Source organism: Panthera pardus, unplaced genomic scaffold, assembly GCF_024362965.1.
Source record: "Panthera pardus isolate Hobbes unplaced genomic scaffold, ASM2436296v1 HiC_scaffold_8, whole genome shotgun sequence".
NCBI classification, from domain to species: Eukaryota; Metazoa; Chordata; class Mammalia; order Carnivora; family Felidae; genus Panthera; species Panthera pardus.
The window spans coordinates 12,930,786-12,945,699 of record NW_026527013.1 but is presented as its reverse complement, the minus strand read 5'-3'; the positions used below and the strand labels follow the sequence as shown (position 1 = coordinate 12,945,699).

General features: G+C 53.3%; 1 protein-coding gene across 1 annotated transcript in view; it reads right to left on the bottom strand.

Moving 5' to 3' along the window:
- MYO9B (myosin IXB) overlaps positions 1-14,914 on the bottom strand; it is a 90,346-nt gene that overhangs the window by 42,569 nt on the left and 32,863 nt on the right. The window contains 1 exon segment of the mRNA XM_053897777.1: positions 185-279. Coding sequence (XP_053753752.1) covers positions 185-279 — 95 coding nt within the window.

Genomic DNA, 14,914 nt, shown 5'->3' with positions numbered 1-14,914 from the left:
CAGATCTTCACATCAATGACTTCGGAAAAAAAAAAAAAATCACATTTGCGTCTCCATACGATCCACACGTGTCTGCACGGCCGTAGTGTCAACACTGCGCTCCCAGGCTGGCTCTTCCTTACAGGGATGCCCCAGGACCCCAGACCAAGGCTGCTGGTACACAGCTAGATGCCTACCAACTCACCCTCTCACGATGCCACTCTCCAGGTAGTTGACTTGGATGAATTTCCCAAATCGACTGGAATTGTTGTTGTGGGCTGTTTTGGCATTCCCAAAAGCCTGTGAGGAAAACGGAAGCAGGTTTTCAGATCACGAGGATGAAATGTCTACACGCGCCTCGGCCTGGAGCCTCGGAGGTCCCCCTGGGCGCCGTGGACGCTCATTTGGCTGAAGTCACCCGGCGGCCCGAGAGCTGGAGAACCCGAAGGTGTGAGGCCCAGGTGGGCTCCACCATACTTAACGCTTTATCTCCGGGTTTGGGTTGGGTGAGGGGGGTGCAAGTGTTAAGTCTCGGATGTGAAAAAGGCCAATCAGCGGCATCCTTTTAAAGTTACAATTGTTCATACGGTGAACTCTGGCCCGTGGGCTAAATCCAGTCCGCTGCTTATTTTTGTACTGCCTGTGAGCCAAGAGTGGTTTTTACATTTGTAAATCATTTAAAAAAAAAAAAAAAACCCAAGAAGAATATTATTTCCTGACACATGAAAATTCTATTCACATTTTCGTGTCTGTAAATGAAGTTTCATTGGTGGATAGCCAGGTCCGCTCATTTATGGATCTTTCACGGCTGCTTCTATACCGTTAACAGCAGAGTAGCCATGAGAGAGACCTGTGGGCCTGCAAAGCTGAAAATATTTACTATTTGGCCCTTTCTGAAAGGAGGTTGCTGGGCCCTGAGCTGAGATGGGCTCTGGGCTCCAGAAGAATATGAGGCTGGGTAGGAGGAAGCAGATGTGGAGACACGTCCCGTCCTGGAGGGGGTTCTGTAATTCTGTGGGATGGCAAGCCAGTTCACGGCAAATTTTTTCGAAGTTTATTTCTTTTGAGAGAGAGAGAGAGCAGGCAGACACAGTGGAGGGGGAGGGGGAGAGAGACGCAACCCCGAGCAGGCTCCACACTGTCAGCGCAGAGACCGACTTGGGGCTCGAACTCATGAACCGTCAGCCAAAATCGAGAGTCGGTCACTTAACCGACGGAGCCACCCACGCGCCCTGGCAAGCGTTTTGACTGGAGTAAACCTGGCATAACATAAACTTAACCGTTTTAAAATAAGCAATTCAGTGGCATTTAGTACGTTCCCCGTGTTGTGTAACTGTCACCTCTGTCTCATTCCGGAACATTTCCATCGCCCCAAAAGGAGACCCCATTCCCGTTAGAACTCACTTCCCACCCCCCCTCCTGCCTCCTCCAGCACCCAACAGCCATCAATCTGCTTTCTGCCTCTATGGAATTGCCTGTTCAGGACATTTCACCTAGGTGGGAGCATACATTATGTGGCTTTTTTGTCTGGCGTCCCTCACTCCGCATGATGCTTTTGGGGTTCATTCTCATTGTGGCACGAATCAGGGCTTTATTTCCAATACATAGAGGAAAGTATGAATAGTGCATGGAGTCTGTGACTCAGTGGGGTCCCCCTGGAGCCTCCTAAGGGTCCACCACCCAGATTAAGACAAAGCACACACCCTGCCCAGGTTTTTGGGGTGCCCCCCTTTCCATGAGGTATCCAACAGCCCCAAGGGGTGAACAGGCAGGGGGAACATATGATAAAACCTTGGGGGAACGCAGGGCAGGGAAGAAGAAGGTGCTGGGGGGGGGTGTTCCCTGTTTTCAGGGAGAAAGACACTGGCAGAGGTGGGGGCCACGGGGCTGGGCAGATGAGGAGAGAAAGGCAGAACTGGTCATGGAGAATGGCGCTCAGCTGTCCAAGCCCTTGTGTCTCCAGGCGCCAAAGAAGAGGTGACATGGGGTGGGGTGATGCCCCACTCAAACACAGAAAGGGAAGCCTGGTGGCCACAAGGAGGGTGTCAGGCCAACAATGTTCCAGTTCGAGAAGGCTGAGCTGTGTGGAAGGCTGGGAAGGCGTGAGGGCAGCGGGAAGGAAGTGGTAAGGCCACTGTCAAGGTCTGCAGGGGTTTGGGGGATGAGTGTAGGTGTGTGAGGGTCCGGTGGGCCAGGGGGATGAGGGTAGGGCAGGGAGAGGTGGAGAGGCTCGCAGGGGACTCAGGGACCGGGAGACGTGCCCACACGGAGAGCAAGCAGGATTTCCTTAAAGGCTTCATTCTGCAGAGAAATGGATGTAGCAGATCCCCAATCAGATCTTCTGGTGTCGCGATGTGAAGGCCCCACGAAGAAGCGTCTGCCGGGACACTTCCTTTGAGAAAGGCTCCAATCAGCAGAGCCCGGAACCAGGACAGCGGCACCGGGTTGTCAGGTGCCTGGCAGATGGGGATCACAGGACAAGCAACTTCCTGCCCCACTGCCCCAGGGGCTCCAGACCCCAAGAATGTGCCCTGCTGAAAGACCTGAGGCCAAGTCACCCAGCAGGAGAGGAACGATGAAGGAGGTGTCCCAGGGAGGCAACCTGGCCCAGTACTGGAAATGGGGGCTCTGCTCGGGGCAGAGGTGGCGGCTGGGCACTTTCGGGGTTGGGGGGGGCTCCCCACAGCCTCATGGAGGCAGAACCCAGTCTGAGGAGGCACTTTCCCAAGTCAGCGGCCACAGGGGCCCCTTCTCGTCTTCATAAATGCTTCCTTAGGACGTGTCCATTGGCCGGGTTTTGAAAGTCTTCGAAGAGCTGAGTTAAACACACGGGCTCTTCAGCCAGTGGGAACGACCAGGTCCTGACATGTGACTGAGCTGCCGGCCCAGTGGCTGGGTGACAACAGCCTGGGGCCAGGTCTGGGACTGCCTGCTCTCCCAAGTGTCTGTGGAACCCAGCGCAGGGTCCCCAGCCTTGGCACTGCTCATCCCCGGGGCTGGATCCTTCTCAGCGGTGGGACCGTCCGTGTGCTGTTGGGTCCTGAGCAGCGTCCTTGGCCTCCACCTGCCAGAGGCCAGCAGCATCGGCGACAACCAAAAATGTCCCCAGAGCTGGCTGAACTGTCGGGTAGCCCAGCTATATACAGAGGGAGGTACGACGGGTCTGCAAGGCTGGGTGGTCGAGGGCTCTGCGGGCCCTTCATCCTGTCCTGAGGGTCCCCACGTGCACTGCAGGCCTGTGGAGTCCTGTGAGGAAGCAAACTGTCTTTCTAGGTTGAATCCCTCGCTCCCCCCAAGTTCGGCCTTGGAATCGTGTTTTGTTTGTTTGTTTGTTTGGAATAAAGCCTGTAGACTCCACAAGTTCTGCTCTGGGAATCAGCGGGCAGTGGATCCGCTGCCTCCCTTCATCCCTTACGAGACCCCGCGGGGTGGCATCGGAGCGGAGGACGGGCCAGGGCCCTCCCCCTGCGCCAAACGAAAATAAACTCGGTGAGCAAGCCCTCCTGCCTAACTACGAGCAGATGGGGAAGCGACGCCCGAGCCCGTGTGGGCTCCTTCCCCCGGGGAGACCAGGCCTCTTTCTGTGCTGCGGCCCCTGTAGTCGGGGCCCCGCTACAGAAGCTCACCAACAATGTGCACGCACAGCCCAAGAGCCCACAGCCGTCCCCCTTTTGAACCCGGGACAAGTCTCTGTGGGATTTCTAAGGAAACAGGGCTGGCGTCCTGGGGACCGCAAGAGGGAAAGTCTTCGGGATGTGAGGGCCCACCAGCCCCGTGCAGCCCAGGCTTTGGTGTGGGGGTGGGGGGGTGGGCAGTGACCTCATGTGTCTGGTATGCGGTCTCAGAACACTGCGACTTTTCAAAGCCAGTCTAAAAATATCCGGTTGCTGCTATTATACGTCCGAGGAGGAGGAAATGCCGGCCTGGCGCGCGCGGCCAGGGGAACTAACTATTATGTAGCTGCTCTGGGGGCTGGACCGGTGCACGCACGGGGCTCAGAGCGCAAGACGGCACAAGGGAGGACGGGTGTGCACGGTGGTCATGTGGGGCCCGGGGTGGATGGGGGGCGGGGAGGAAGCTGGATCAGGGTGCCAGCAATGATGCGATGTGATCTGGCATGGGGGCTGCGGAGGCCACATGCTAATGCTGCCTTCCCACCAGGCCAGAAAACCCACAGCGCTGGCAAAATGCTATGGGAGAACAGGCCTCTCCTTTCCTGGACACATTTTCCACCCCCCTCCTTATATAACATAAAAGTACACATCTCTAATACAAGTTGCACACTTTGGGAAGAAAAAAAAAAAATGGAAGGAATCCTGATAGAAGAAGAAACCCATTAAGAGACGACTCTGTAGGGGCGCCTGGGTGGCTCGGTTGGTTAAGCGTCTGACTTCGGCTCACGTCATGATCTCACGGTCCGTGGGTTCATGCCCTGCGTCGGGCTCTGTGCTGACAGCTCGGAGCCTGGAGCCTGTTTCCGATTCTGGGTCTCCCTCTCTCTGTGACCCTCCCCCATTCATGCTCTGTCTCTCTCTGTCTCAAAAATAAATAAACGTTAAAAAAAAAAATTAAAAAAAAAAAAAAAAAAAAAAAAAGAGACGACTCTGTAATTTAAAATTCTCCAGGCACGGTTTTTAGGTCACACTAACAAAGGAGCAGCACCCCCGCCCTCCTTCTGATGGGGCAGATGACACCTGTGCCTACGGGGGGGCACGGTGTGCCCACCAGGCGCCCCCCCCCACCCCCCACCCCGCCAAGGATGCCAAGAGTTGGAGGCCATCTGATTTTCTTCCAACTGTCCTGATCTTTGAGGTTCCTCTTTTGGGAAATTCAAAAAGGTTTCTTAATTTGGAGATATCGAGGCAGAGCCTCTCACTTAGGCAGAAATTTTAGAAGATACCTTTTCTATTGAAACAGGATGCCTCTGCTCCTGGCTGAGACGCGTGGTAAACATTTTAGGAAGGATGGTGATAGGATCACAGAACGACCCCGTGGGGAGTCCAGTCCCACGCCAGGCACGATTGGAGCTTCTGGCTCTTTCTTCTGCTCTAAGAGACACCTGTGCCAACCCCCATTTCAGAAGAGGAAACCGAGGCACAGAGAGGCCTGCCGACCTCCCGGAAGTCTGAGAGCAGGCAGGCGGTGCACGTGACCCTGGGTTGGAACCCAGTGTCCTCGTTCCCAGGCCATGCCCCATGCATTGGCCCCCTCAGTCCCCACAGCCTGGGCTCCTTCTTCAGACCTATTGTTGGTGCCTGCCTGTTCCAGCTGAGGCCGCTCCCCCTGGGCCTGGTGAGCAGGCAGGTGGATTCCCGAGCCCCTTCTGAGCTTACAACTCTGGTCTCTTGTGCATCCCGCACAAAAACCAAACAAGTCTCGATGGACCGTATCAGGAAAACACCGTTTTACTTTCAGATTTCAAAACCTAAAAGCCCCATGCGATGAGCTCACGAAGGCAAACGCACTTGCCTACCTCCCGTATTGACAGGTGAGCCCCAAGGAGGGATTTCCCCTGTTGAGAAGTCCCCCAGGATCCCTGCCCGGGGTGGCTGTCCCTCCAGCCAGGCTGAGGTGGCCCAACCCAAGATAACTCTGCTGCTCCCAGATTTACTTGTGGCCATTCTTTCTCAGCGGAAAGTTCTAGCTTACTCTAATGGCTTTGTCTTAGTTGTGGGGTTGGCCTTCTGTTCTCCTGATCTTCTAGCCACAGGGACCTCACTTCCCAAGTGTTTGTGAGGCTTTGCACATAAGCTCTCATTCACTCATTCGTTCACCCATCCATCCACTTGACAATTTGTTGACTGGCTGCTGTGTGCCTGGAACTGTTCTAGCTTCAGAGAGCATCCTCCGTGATGGGGGTCTCAAGGGGATGCCTGCACGTCCGTGGATCGGGTGTCACCATTTCTAGGAGCCCCTCGATCTGCCCAAGCAGGGTGGGCTGCCCACCGCCTTTTGTGGCCTTCCTGTTGCCCCTCCCTCTGCAATGCCACCTCTGGGTGAAGCCTCCGTCCCTGCCTCAGACCACGAGCCACACAGGGCTTCCGGATCTCTCGTGTCCAAGCCAAGACTGGGCGTGGGGACGGAGGAGTGGCTGGGGTTGCAGGCAGAGGCTGAAGTTGGTAAAAGAACATCAGCATATCTTAGCCAACAATGAAACCCAAAGATGGGGTCGAGAGAGACTGTCCCTCTCTTGCTGGCGCGCGGGAGCCATCTTGATCGCGTCGTTGGTGGGGGCGGAGAACGCGACACCGAGATCAACTGGAAGCTGGTGCTGGTGGGACCAGACTTCTTTTGCTAGATCTTTCAGGCATACTTTGCTACGTGAAACAGCGCTTGGCCTGCACCCACTGACGGGTTGTGCCCGTCTGGGGACACAGACAACAGTCATACATGGCAAGAGGCACCCGGAGGTGTCCCGTGGGCTGGATGGAGCACAGAAGTGCCACAGGTAGTGTCTCTGCCCAGGTGGTCCATGGACGGAGGACCCTGGTGGGGGACTGCTCTGCCAGGTCTGCTGAGCAAACGGCCCGGTGGCATCCACTTGAACCTGGGGCTTTCCGGTGTGGAAATGCTCGGAAAATAACCCTGCGTGGGGTGGAGGGCTATTGCTGGTAGAAAGCCCAGGAAAACAGCTCTGTCTGCAGGGGATTCCAGTGGGTCCTGGTGGCTCTGGGGGAGGGCTGCAGGCCCAAGGCTACCCTTAGCAGGTGCCAACCGGGGGGGAGGGGCAAATTAGTTCAAAGCTCTTGGGTTTCAGATTCCTCTCCAATAAAATGAGGGAGAGAACCTCTGACTTCCCAGGGTGTTTAAAGATGAAGTGAGACTGTGCGAACCACGGGCAGGCAAACTTGTTCTGTGAGGGGCCACGTACTAAAGATTGGGGTTTTGTCAAAGCGACTCAATTCTGCCACTGCAGGCCGAGGCAGTGACAGAGGCTCTGTGCACGACTGGAACGTGGCTGTGCAGAGGACCCCCTCCTGATGCCCGGCAGGGTAGGGCGGCTGTGGGCACGGACCTCTCCTCAAGTTGGCAACTTATAGCCTGTTTCTGTACAGTCTGCGTGCTAAGAATGGTTTTCACGTTTTTAAACACTTGTTATAAAGGGCGCCTGGGTGGCTCAGTCGGTTAAGCGTCCGACTTCGGCTCAGGTCACGATCTCGCGGTCCGTGAGTTCGAGCCCCGCGTCGGGCTCTGGGCTGATGGCTCAGAGCCTGGAGCCTGCTTCCGATTCTGTGTCTCCCTCTCTCTCTGCCCCTCCCCCGTTCATGCTCTGTCTCTCTCTGTCTCAAAAATAAATAAACGTTAAAAAAAAAAAACACTTGTTAAAAAAAAAAAAAAGAACATTTAAGAACATGTGAAAACGATATGAAATTCACCTTCCCGTGTCCATGAATAAAGTTCTGTCTAGCGCACAGCCATGTCCCGTGTCTGTTAACATACGGTCTGTGCCCGTTCTCGGACTACGGCGGCAGAGCTGAAAGTGACCCAGGGGTCCTTCACGAGACAAGCGTGCCGGCCACTGTTCTGGGGGCCCTCAGGTACATGGACGCTCAGACACAGGGTGGGTGAGCATCGTCTGGATGGACTGGTCTCCCCGGGCACAGCAAGGACACAGAGAAACAGGACCTTAAAGCACGGAGGGCCGGACAGGCCCGCAAGGTCCCAGGAAGTACAGAAGTAAGAAGTACAACGAAAGTGATTCCCACAGAACTGCCATGTGGGGAGCAGTGGAGGGGGTGGCCAGTTCTCGGGAGAGAAGATGCCAGGGGAGGACAAGGATGATGATGGGGGGGAGGGTGGTAATGCTGGTGAGAGGAGGGGGCCGTGGGGTGGGAGACAGGAGCCTCCCCGTCACTGCCAGCCTGCCCAGGAGGCACAGCTGGCTCAGGGGGCCTGCAGGTATGGGGCAGGAAGTGGAGGCTTTCCAGGGCCCCTGCTGACACCCTGCCTCTGCCTGGATTCTGTTCCCTTCCTGTTGCCCATGGGTCTTGGGGACAACCAGCAGCTCTCATCAACAGCCAGCTGCTGGATGGATGGACAAATGGACAGCAGGCATTTGCAGAGAGCCGAGGGATGATGGGATGTGACTCTCACCCTACCTCCGTGTCCCCAGTTTCTCACAGGCTCTGTCACTCTTATCTGGACTGGCACCAACAAACAGCTACAGACCTGGCCAGAAACACTGAAAACCAGCAAGGGCTCCTAGGGGGACCAAACCAAGGTCCTGGGGGACCAGAACAAGGAGGAGGAAGAACAGGACGAGGGGGAGGAGAAAACCAAGCATGAAACAAGTTATCGTATCTCATATTTCACTACATTTTTGTTTAGGTTATAATGAAACCACGTGCTAGATCACAGAAAGACTAAAGAACAGATCAAGCTTTGATAGGGAGAGGACTTGCTGGGTTCCTATTGCACCAAAAATATTTGAGGAATTCATCAAGATCCCCGCAGGCTCATCTTATCTGTTGTGACAGCCAAATCATTCTCTTGGGGGTTTACTTGGTCCTTTTTCTCAGGTTTTAGAGCTGGGAAATTAAGTCACTTTCATTTGTTCGTATTTATGAATGTAAAGTGCTTATGGCTATGAATTGTCCTCTTGGTACTGCTTTAAAGGGTCTTGTGGATTCTGATAATACATAGTTTTGGTCATTGATTTTTAGAAAATCTGTAATTTTGATTTATAGATCCCCCTTCACCCAAGAGTTAACAGAGACTTATGGTTTATTTTTCAAAAAAATCTCCATGTGGAAGGGCCTTTAAAAAATTAATTTCTGGGGGCGCTTGGGTAGCTTAGTCGGTTTAGTGTCCACCTTGGGCTCAGGTCATGATCTCACAGTTCGTGGGTTTGAGCCCTACATCCAACTCTGTGCTGACAGCTCAGGGCCTGGAGCCTGCTGTGTCTCCCTCTCTCTCTGTCCCTGCCCCACTCGCGCTCTGTCTCTCAAAAATAAACATTAAAAATTTTTTTAAAAATTAATTTCTAGTTTTATTCCATTGTTAAAAGTACTGCTTGTAGTGTTCCTACTTTTGGAAGTTTTAGATGCTTTCTCCGTGGCCTGATATAGGAATGAGTTTTGTGAATGCTCCATAAGTACTTAAGATTTATTCTCATATCACAGTCAAGGATTTGTGATATGGCCACAGATCTGGCTCAATACATGGTTTGGGCATATTACATGCCTGTGATTTGCTGTCCACTCGACCAGCCTCTTGCTATGTGTTCATATCTGTTTCTCCTGGTATCTTCTATAATTTCCACTTTGTAGTGACAGCATCTGTATTGTCTGGTGCAGACATTGGCAACTATTATACCTTAAGTGTAAACTGAGGCTTTTGGCATTATGATGAATGTCGTCACATGTAACCTTCAGAGCCCCGAGCTCTGCCTTCGTGTCCATGGACCGCAGCTCTCTTCGCTCCTGTTTCTATCTGCCTGCTACATCTGGGCCTGTTTTTTTCATTCTTAGCACCCTGAACCACTTTGATTTAGGCGTGTCTTCTTCATAAACCACACAGTCGAACTCGGCTTGGTGAGCCAAGCTGAAAATCCTCTCCCTTTGGTAAGCAGATTGCACCCGGTCACATTTAACAGCACGACAGACTCGTTTCCTCCTGAAGCTCAGACTGCCATCATTAGCTCCCTTCCCCACCTGCTGCTCATGGAGGTGACCGAAGTCACTCATGAGTGACTGAAGTCGGGGCAAAATCCGGGTCACGTGAGGACGTCCTGGAATCCTGAACCTTTTCAACCTCACTTTGCAACTGATTTGCATGGCGTTTGTGCAGCGGGACGTACCCAGGAGAGAGCACGCTGACAGGAGAGCGTGAGTAGAGGACTTGTTCTGTAAGTGGGCAGTTCATTATGGAAGGTTTCATCTTGGGAGGACAACGACTTCCCTACCCAGTTCCCAAACAGCATGCACTCGGGTGGCAATCGTGAGAACAGTGAGGGCTTTTGGTACTTTTTATGCAGCAAAACCAAGCATTTGCACGCGTGAGGGAAGGTGAGCTCCCACGGGTGGGCTGGGGGGTCCTCTGGAGCATCCCTCCACCCTTGTGGAGGCACTACGGACTCTCTCCACATCCCTGGAGAAGGGGTTGCCTTTGATCCCATCCCCCATCCCTGGGGTGGGCGAACCTGTTATCTTGGGGCTCCCCTGCTTATAGGAGGGGGGGAGTTAGTCAGAATTGCCAATGAGTCACCACTACTGTGCCACTCTGGTGGGTTGGGGAGACGGAAAGAAAAAGTTGAGACCCCAAGTATGAGCTGTGGGAGCTTGGTAGAGGTAAGAGTCTTGGGCCCCATCCCAAACCTGCAGAATTTCTGGAAAGGCCAACGAATCTAAATTCTTAAGCCAGAGCCTGAGAGGGTTCTTCTGATTCATGGTAGGATAAGAACTATGGCTTTAGGATTTATTATGAAAATGACGTATCTCGGGGGAGAAATAAAGCAAGAGAATGTCTACTTACACTCCCCTCTTTCCTGGATGTCTGGAGTAGAGGTCTCGAGAGTCAAGGGCAGAATGGAGCAAAATACTTGGGTGTTCAATACACTTGGTTTAATCAGACTGCTTTCCTGACGTTTAGCCCTGAGAGAAGGGCAGCTTTCATACTACAGGGCTTTGCCAGGATTGGCCACTCCCCACCTGCACCCCGACCCCAGGCAGGTCCAGCCCCTGTCCCACTCGACAACCTTGTTCTGCCAGGCACGGTAAGGTGGAGGGGTGAGGGACGCCCTTGTGATGATGCCTGAACAGGCACAGGAGGAGGAATCCTTGTTGAGAACCGCCTCCTGGCTTTGGACCCTCACAGCTCTGAGAAGCGAGGGCTCGTCTGGGAAACACCCCTGGCAGGGGGCTGTGCTATGTGCCCAGACAGGCCTGGACCAGAAGCTGCTGCTCGGGACGTCGCCCTGGTTGTGTGACACTGTCACCTGCACACAGCAGCGGGGCTACTGTGGCCAGGGTCCCGGCCGTAGCGGAAAATGTTTCAGAGGAAGAGACAAGGATATGGAGGCAGCGAGCATATGGGTGATGGAGGAAAGGACCCAAGAAGACCACTGGTGATGGCTCTGCCCGGCAGAAACGGGGAAGCGGGAGAGGGTGGAGGTGCGTGTGGTCCAAATTCACTGTGCCAGGATCTTACCTATCTGAGGTTTACTTTGAACATTTCATTGAGGTGGTGGGAACTTATCTAAGCCCAGGGTCTGCAAACTATGTCCCACAGGCCAAATCTGGCTGAATGAATTTTTTTTTTTTTTTTTAAGTTTCTTTATTTTGACAGAGACAGAGAGAGCATGCACAGGGTAGGGGTAGAGGGAGGGAGAGAGAGAGAGAATCCCAGGCAGGCGCTGCACTGTCAGCACAGAGCCCGATGCGGGGCTCGAACTCATGAAACCACGAGATCATGACCTGAGCGGAAATCAAGAGTCGGATGCTTAACCGACTGAGCCACCCAGGCGCCCCTGGCTGAATGACTTCTTACCAAAAATATGAACTTTTAATTGTAGAATAGTTTTGGATTTATGAAAAGCAATATATAAGAATATTCCAGCAAAATTCCCGAGTAGCTCACAGCTTCCCTGTGAACCCTGCATTTGTCACAATTAACAAACCAATATTGATTAAGTTATTAGTAATTAAGTTCATGCTCTATTCAGATGTCCTCAGTTTTTCCCTAATGTCCCTTTTCTGTTCCAGGATCCCCTATCACATTCAGTCATCCTGTCTCTTTGATGTCTCCGGACAAAGTTTCTCAGACTTTCCTTGTTTTTGAGATCTGACCAGTTTCGAGGAGGATTGTTTGGGTATTTTGCAGGCGACCCCTCACTGTGAGTCTTTTTATAAATGGTTCTATGGGCATGTGGCCCCACCCATTCATGTATGTATTATCTGTGTCTGCTTTTGCTCTTTGAGGGCAATGTTCCATAACTGATAGAGACTGCATGGTCCTAAAATCTGGAAATGTTGACTATGGGGCCTTTGACGGAATCAGCTTGCAGAATTGTGGTCCGAGCCTCTCTACAAGGGCAGCGGCCTCATCCAGGATATGTACCCTGGAGTGACCACCGCCGACCCACTCTGGCCAATTTTACCATCACTCGGCCCCTGGAGTTTCAGCAATTGGCATAATGGGTGTTCAAAGTGGGCTTCCATGGATGGAAAAGTGGGCTGGACAACACATTTTTGAGACATTTGCCTCCCTTGAGAAATTCCTTCTAAGCGTCCTGTGGCCTCTTCTTGAGGGATGGGGCTCAGGGACATGGAGACACTCCAGTGTGCCAGAAGCCACCAAAGAGGTCAGAGCCAGCAGAACGATCTCTAGGATGTCTGGGCTCCTGTCTGCTAAGAAATGGTGTCTGTAAATTTCATCTGGGACTTGTACTCATTATCACCCTCCCTGGTCTGGCTACTGATGGCAACAAGGTGCAAGATCTATGGGAGGGAATCAGGGAGGGGAAGTGGAAGGTCCCCATGGGGAGTTCCAGATGTGTAGAGCCCCACTCTGCATTTCTGTTTCAATTGTGAAGTCCCTGTAACATAAAAGTCACCATTTTAACGATTTTTAATGTGTAATTCAGGGCCATGTGGTATGTTCACCATGTTGTGCAACTGTCACCTCTAGCTAGTTCCAGAACATTTCATCACCCCAAAAGAAGGACCCGCCACCCCCATGAGCAGTCACTCCCTGCCCCCTCCCCAGATTAGCCGATCACTACCTTCTGTCTCTATGGACTTGTCTGTTCTGGACATATATAGATGGGATCACAGAATATGTGGCCTTTTGTAACGTGGCTTCTTTCATTCACCTTTGCTGCTCTCGTGACCCTCTCCACGGAGTCTCCCCACGAGGCATCCTCCCCACCTTGGCGTTATGGTGACCTCATCTCAGCACACACTTAATCCCTGCTCTTTCAGAGCTGGGGCTATCAAACTGGACTAGCTTGCTGTTAGAAACAAACAGCCCTTGGGGCGCCTGGCTGGCTCAGTTGGTTCAGTGTCCGACTTCGGCTCAGGTCATGATTTCGCGGCCTGTGAGTTCGAGCCCCACGTTGTGCTCTGCCCTGACAGCTCAGAGCCTGGAACCTGCTTCCGATTCTGTGTCTCCCTCTCTCTCTGCCCTTCCGCCGCTCATGCTCTGTCTCTCTCAAAAAGTAAATATTAAAAAAAATATATTTTCTGAACAATAATAATAATAACTAAAAAAGAAACAAACAGCCCTGGAACACCAAATGGCCTCAGGATGTGGGGTGGCGGGAGCTCTGCTGGCATGACTCTGCTGATCATGTGACATTCTGGACCTCTGGCTTTCCCAGAAGGCCTTGGGGTGGGACTCAGCTAGATTACTGGGGGCAAGAGCCTTCTAGACTGAAGATGTAGTGCATGCAAAGGCCCTGGGGTCAGAGATCAGCAGGCAGAGCAGAGATGCACACTTGCCGCAGGTCACACAGCACGTGGCAGCTCCCGTCTTCCTGGCCTCCTGGCAGGGGCTGGCTCTGGGCCCTGAAGTCCTACGGGTGGTAAATTATGGTGGAACGGGGTGCGGTCACAGGCTGAAGGGCAGGAACTGGTCCGGGCACTTCGGTAGAACGAAAGGTGTTCCCTCAGGGGCCGCATGTCCTTGTCATCTTCTCTCTCTCACAATCTCCCCCACATTCATACCTCCAATGAGTACCTTTGTCCAGGTGGTAGCTCCAGAGCCCCAGGCTGGATTTTTAACTGCATATCCTAGAGGCCCCTCAACTACAGCAGATTCCTCGGCCTTGGCACTGCATTTGGGGCCAGATCATTTGTGTGTGTGTGTGTGTGTGTGTGTGTGTGTGTGTGTGTGTGTGTGGTGGGGGCTGTCTTGCATGCTGTAGGACCTTGAACAGCAGCATCCCTGGCTTCGACCCTCTAGATGCCGGTTTGCAGTGTTATCACACACGCCCTCGGGGCAGGATCGTGCCAGCTGAGGACCAAGCCTTAAACTCCATTAAAAAATCAGCTACCCCGGGGATCCCTGGGTCCCAGAGATCCATTGAGCCAGGAAAGGCTACAGGCCTGTGTCTGTTGCTGCCACGTGGTGTGCTATTCTCCCCTCCACCTAAAAGGAACTGGTCAGCAACCCCATGCTGGGGTCACAGGGCTGGTCAGTAGCTGGGCAGGTGACCGCGAGCCTCAGGCTCAAGGGGCCTCAGGTAACTGGAGACTTGCAGGGCTTGGCCTTGGAAGTGGGCTGTGGCCAGCGGGTGGCTGACCGACACGGGGGGAATTTCAGAGGGCAGCTTCCCAGAGATGCTGGGGATGGGACACTGGAGTCCCTCCATCCTGGGTAATCGCTAGGAAACAAATTGGCTGCCAGGCCATGTGGCTGCATTGCCCAGCTGTGCTCCCGCCCCAGACAGCAAGGCAGATGTAGCTGATAGATGGCCCGACAGTCCCCCGCCCCGTCCAGTCCTGGTGCAGCCAAGTATTCAGAACCTTCCGAAAGGGCGGTGGCTGTGGCAGGGGTGTCCCGGGCCCCAGCTACGCTTTGCCTTTTAATCAACTTTTTCTGTAAATCCCAAAGAGGCCTTTCTGGGTGCTTAAAATACAACCCATAATTTTCACTTTTCTCTTAGATGCGGCGTTCCCAAAAATAAATAAGTTCCCCTTTTGTCTAAAATACCCTTAGATGGTTGCAAAGGGTCAGGGATCTGCACTTTTTCTATGCAGAGACCAGAAAGGCAGCCTCGCGGGTCTGCAGGGCCCAGGGAGGACAGAGAGCAACAGCGAGCCCCGGCATCTGGATGGCCACCCCTTCCGCAGTGTTTCCCTCCCCAAAACCCACTGCCATAGGACACCTGGTCCTCTGCTGACATCCTCTTATCACTCTGCAGCTGGGCTGAGTCCCACCTCTCCCCCGCCGGGCCACGAGAGTCTAGTCCTCATGCTCCTCTCTCTGGCTGAGT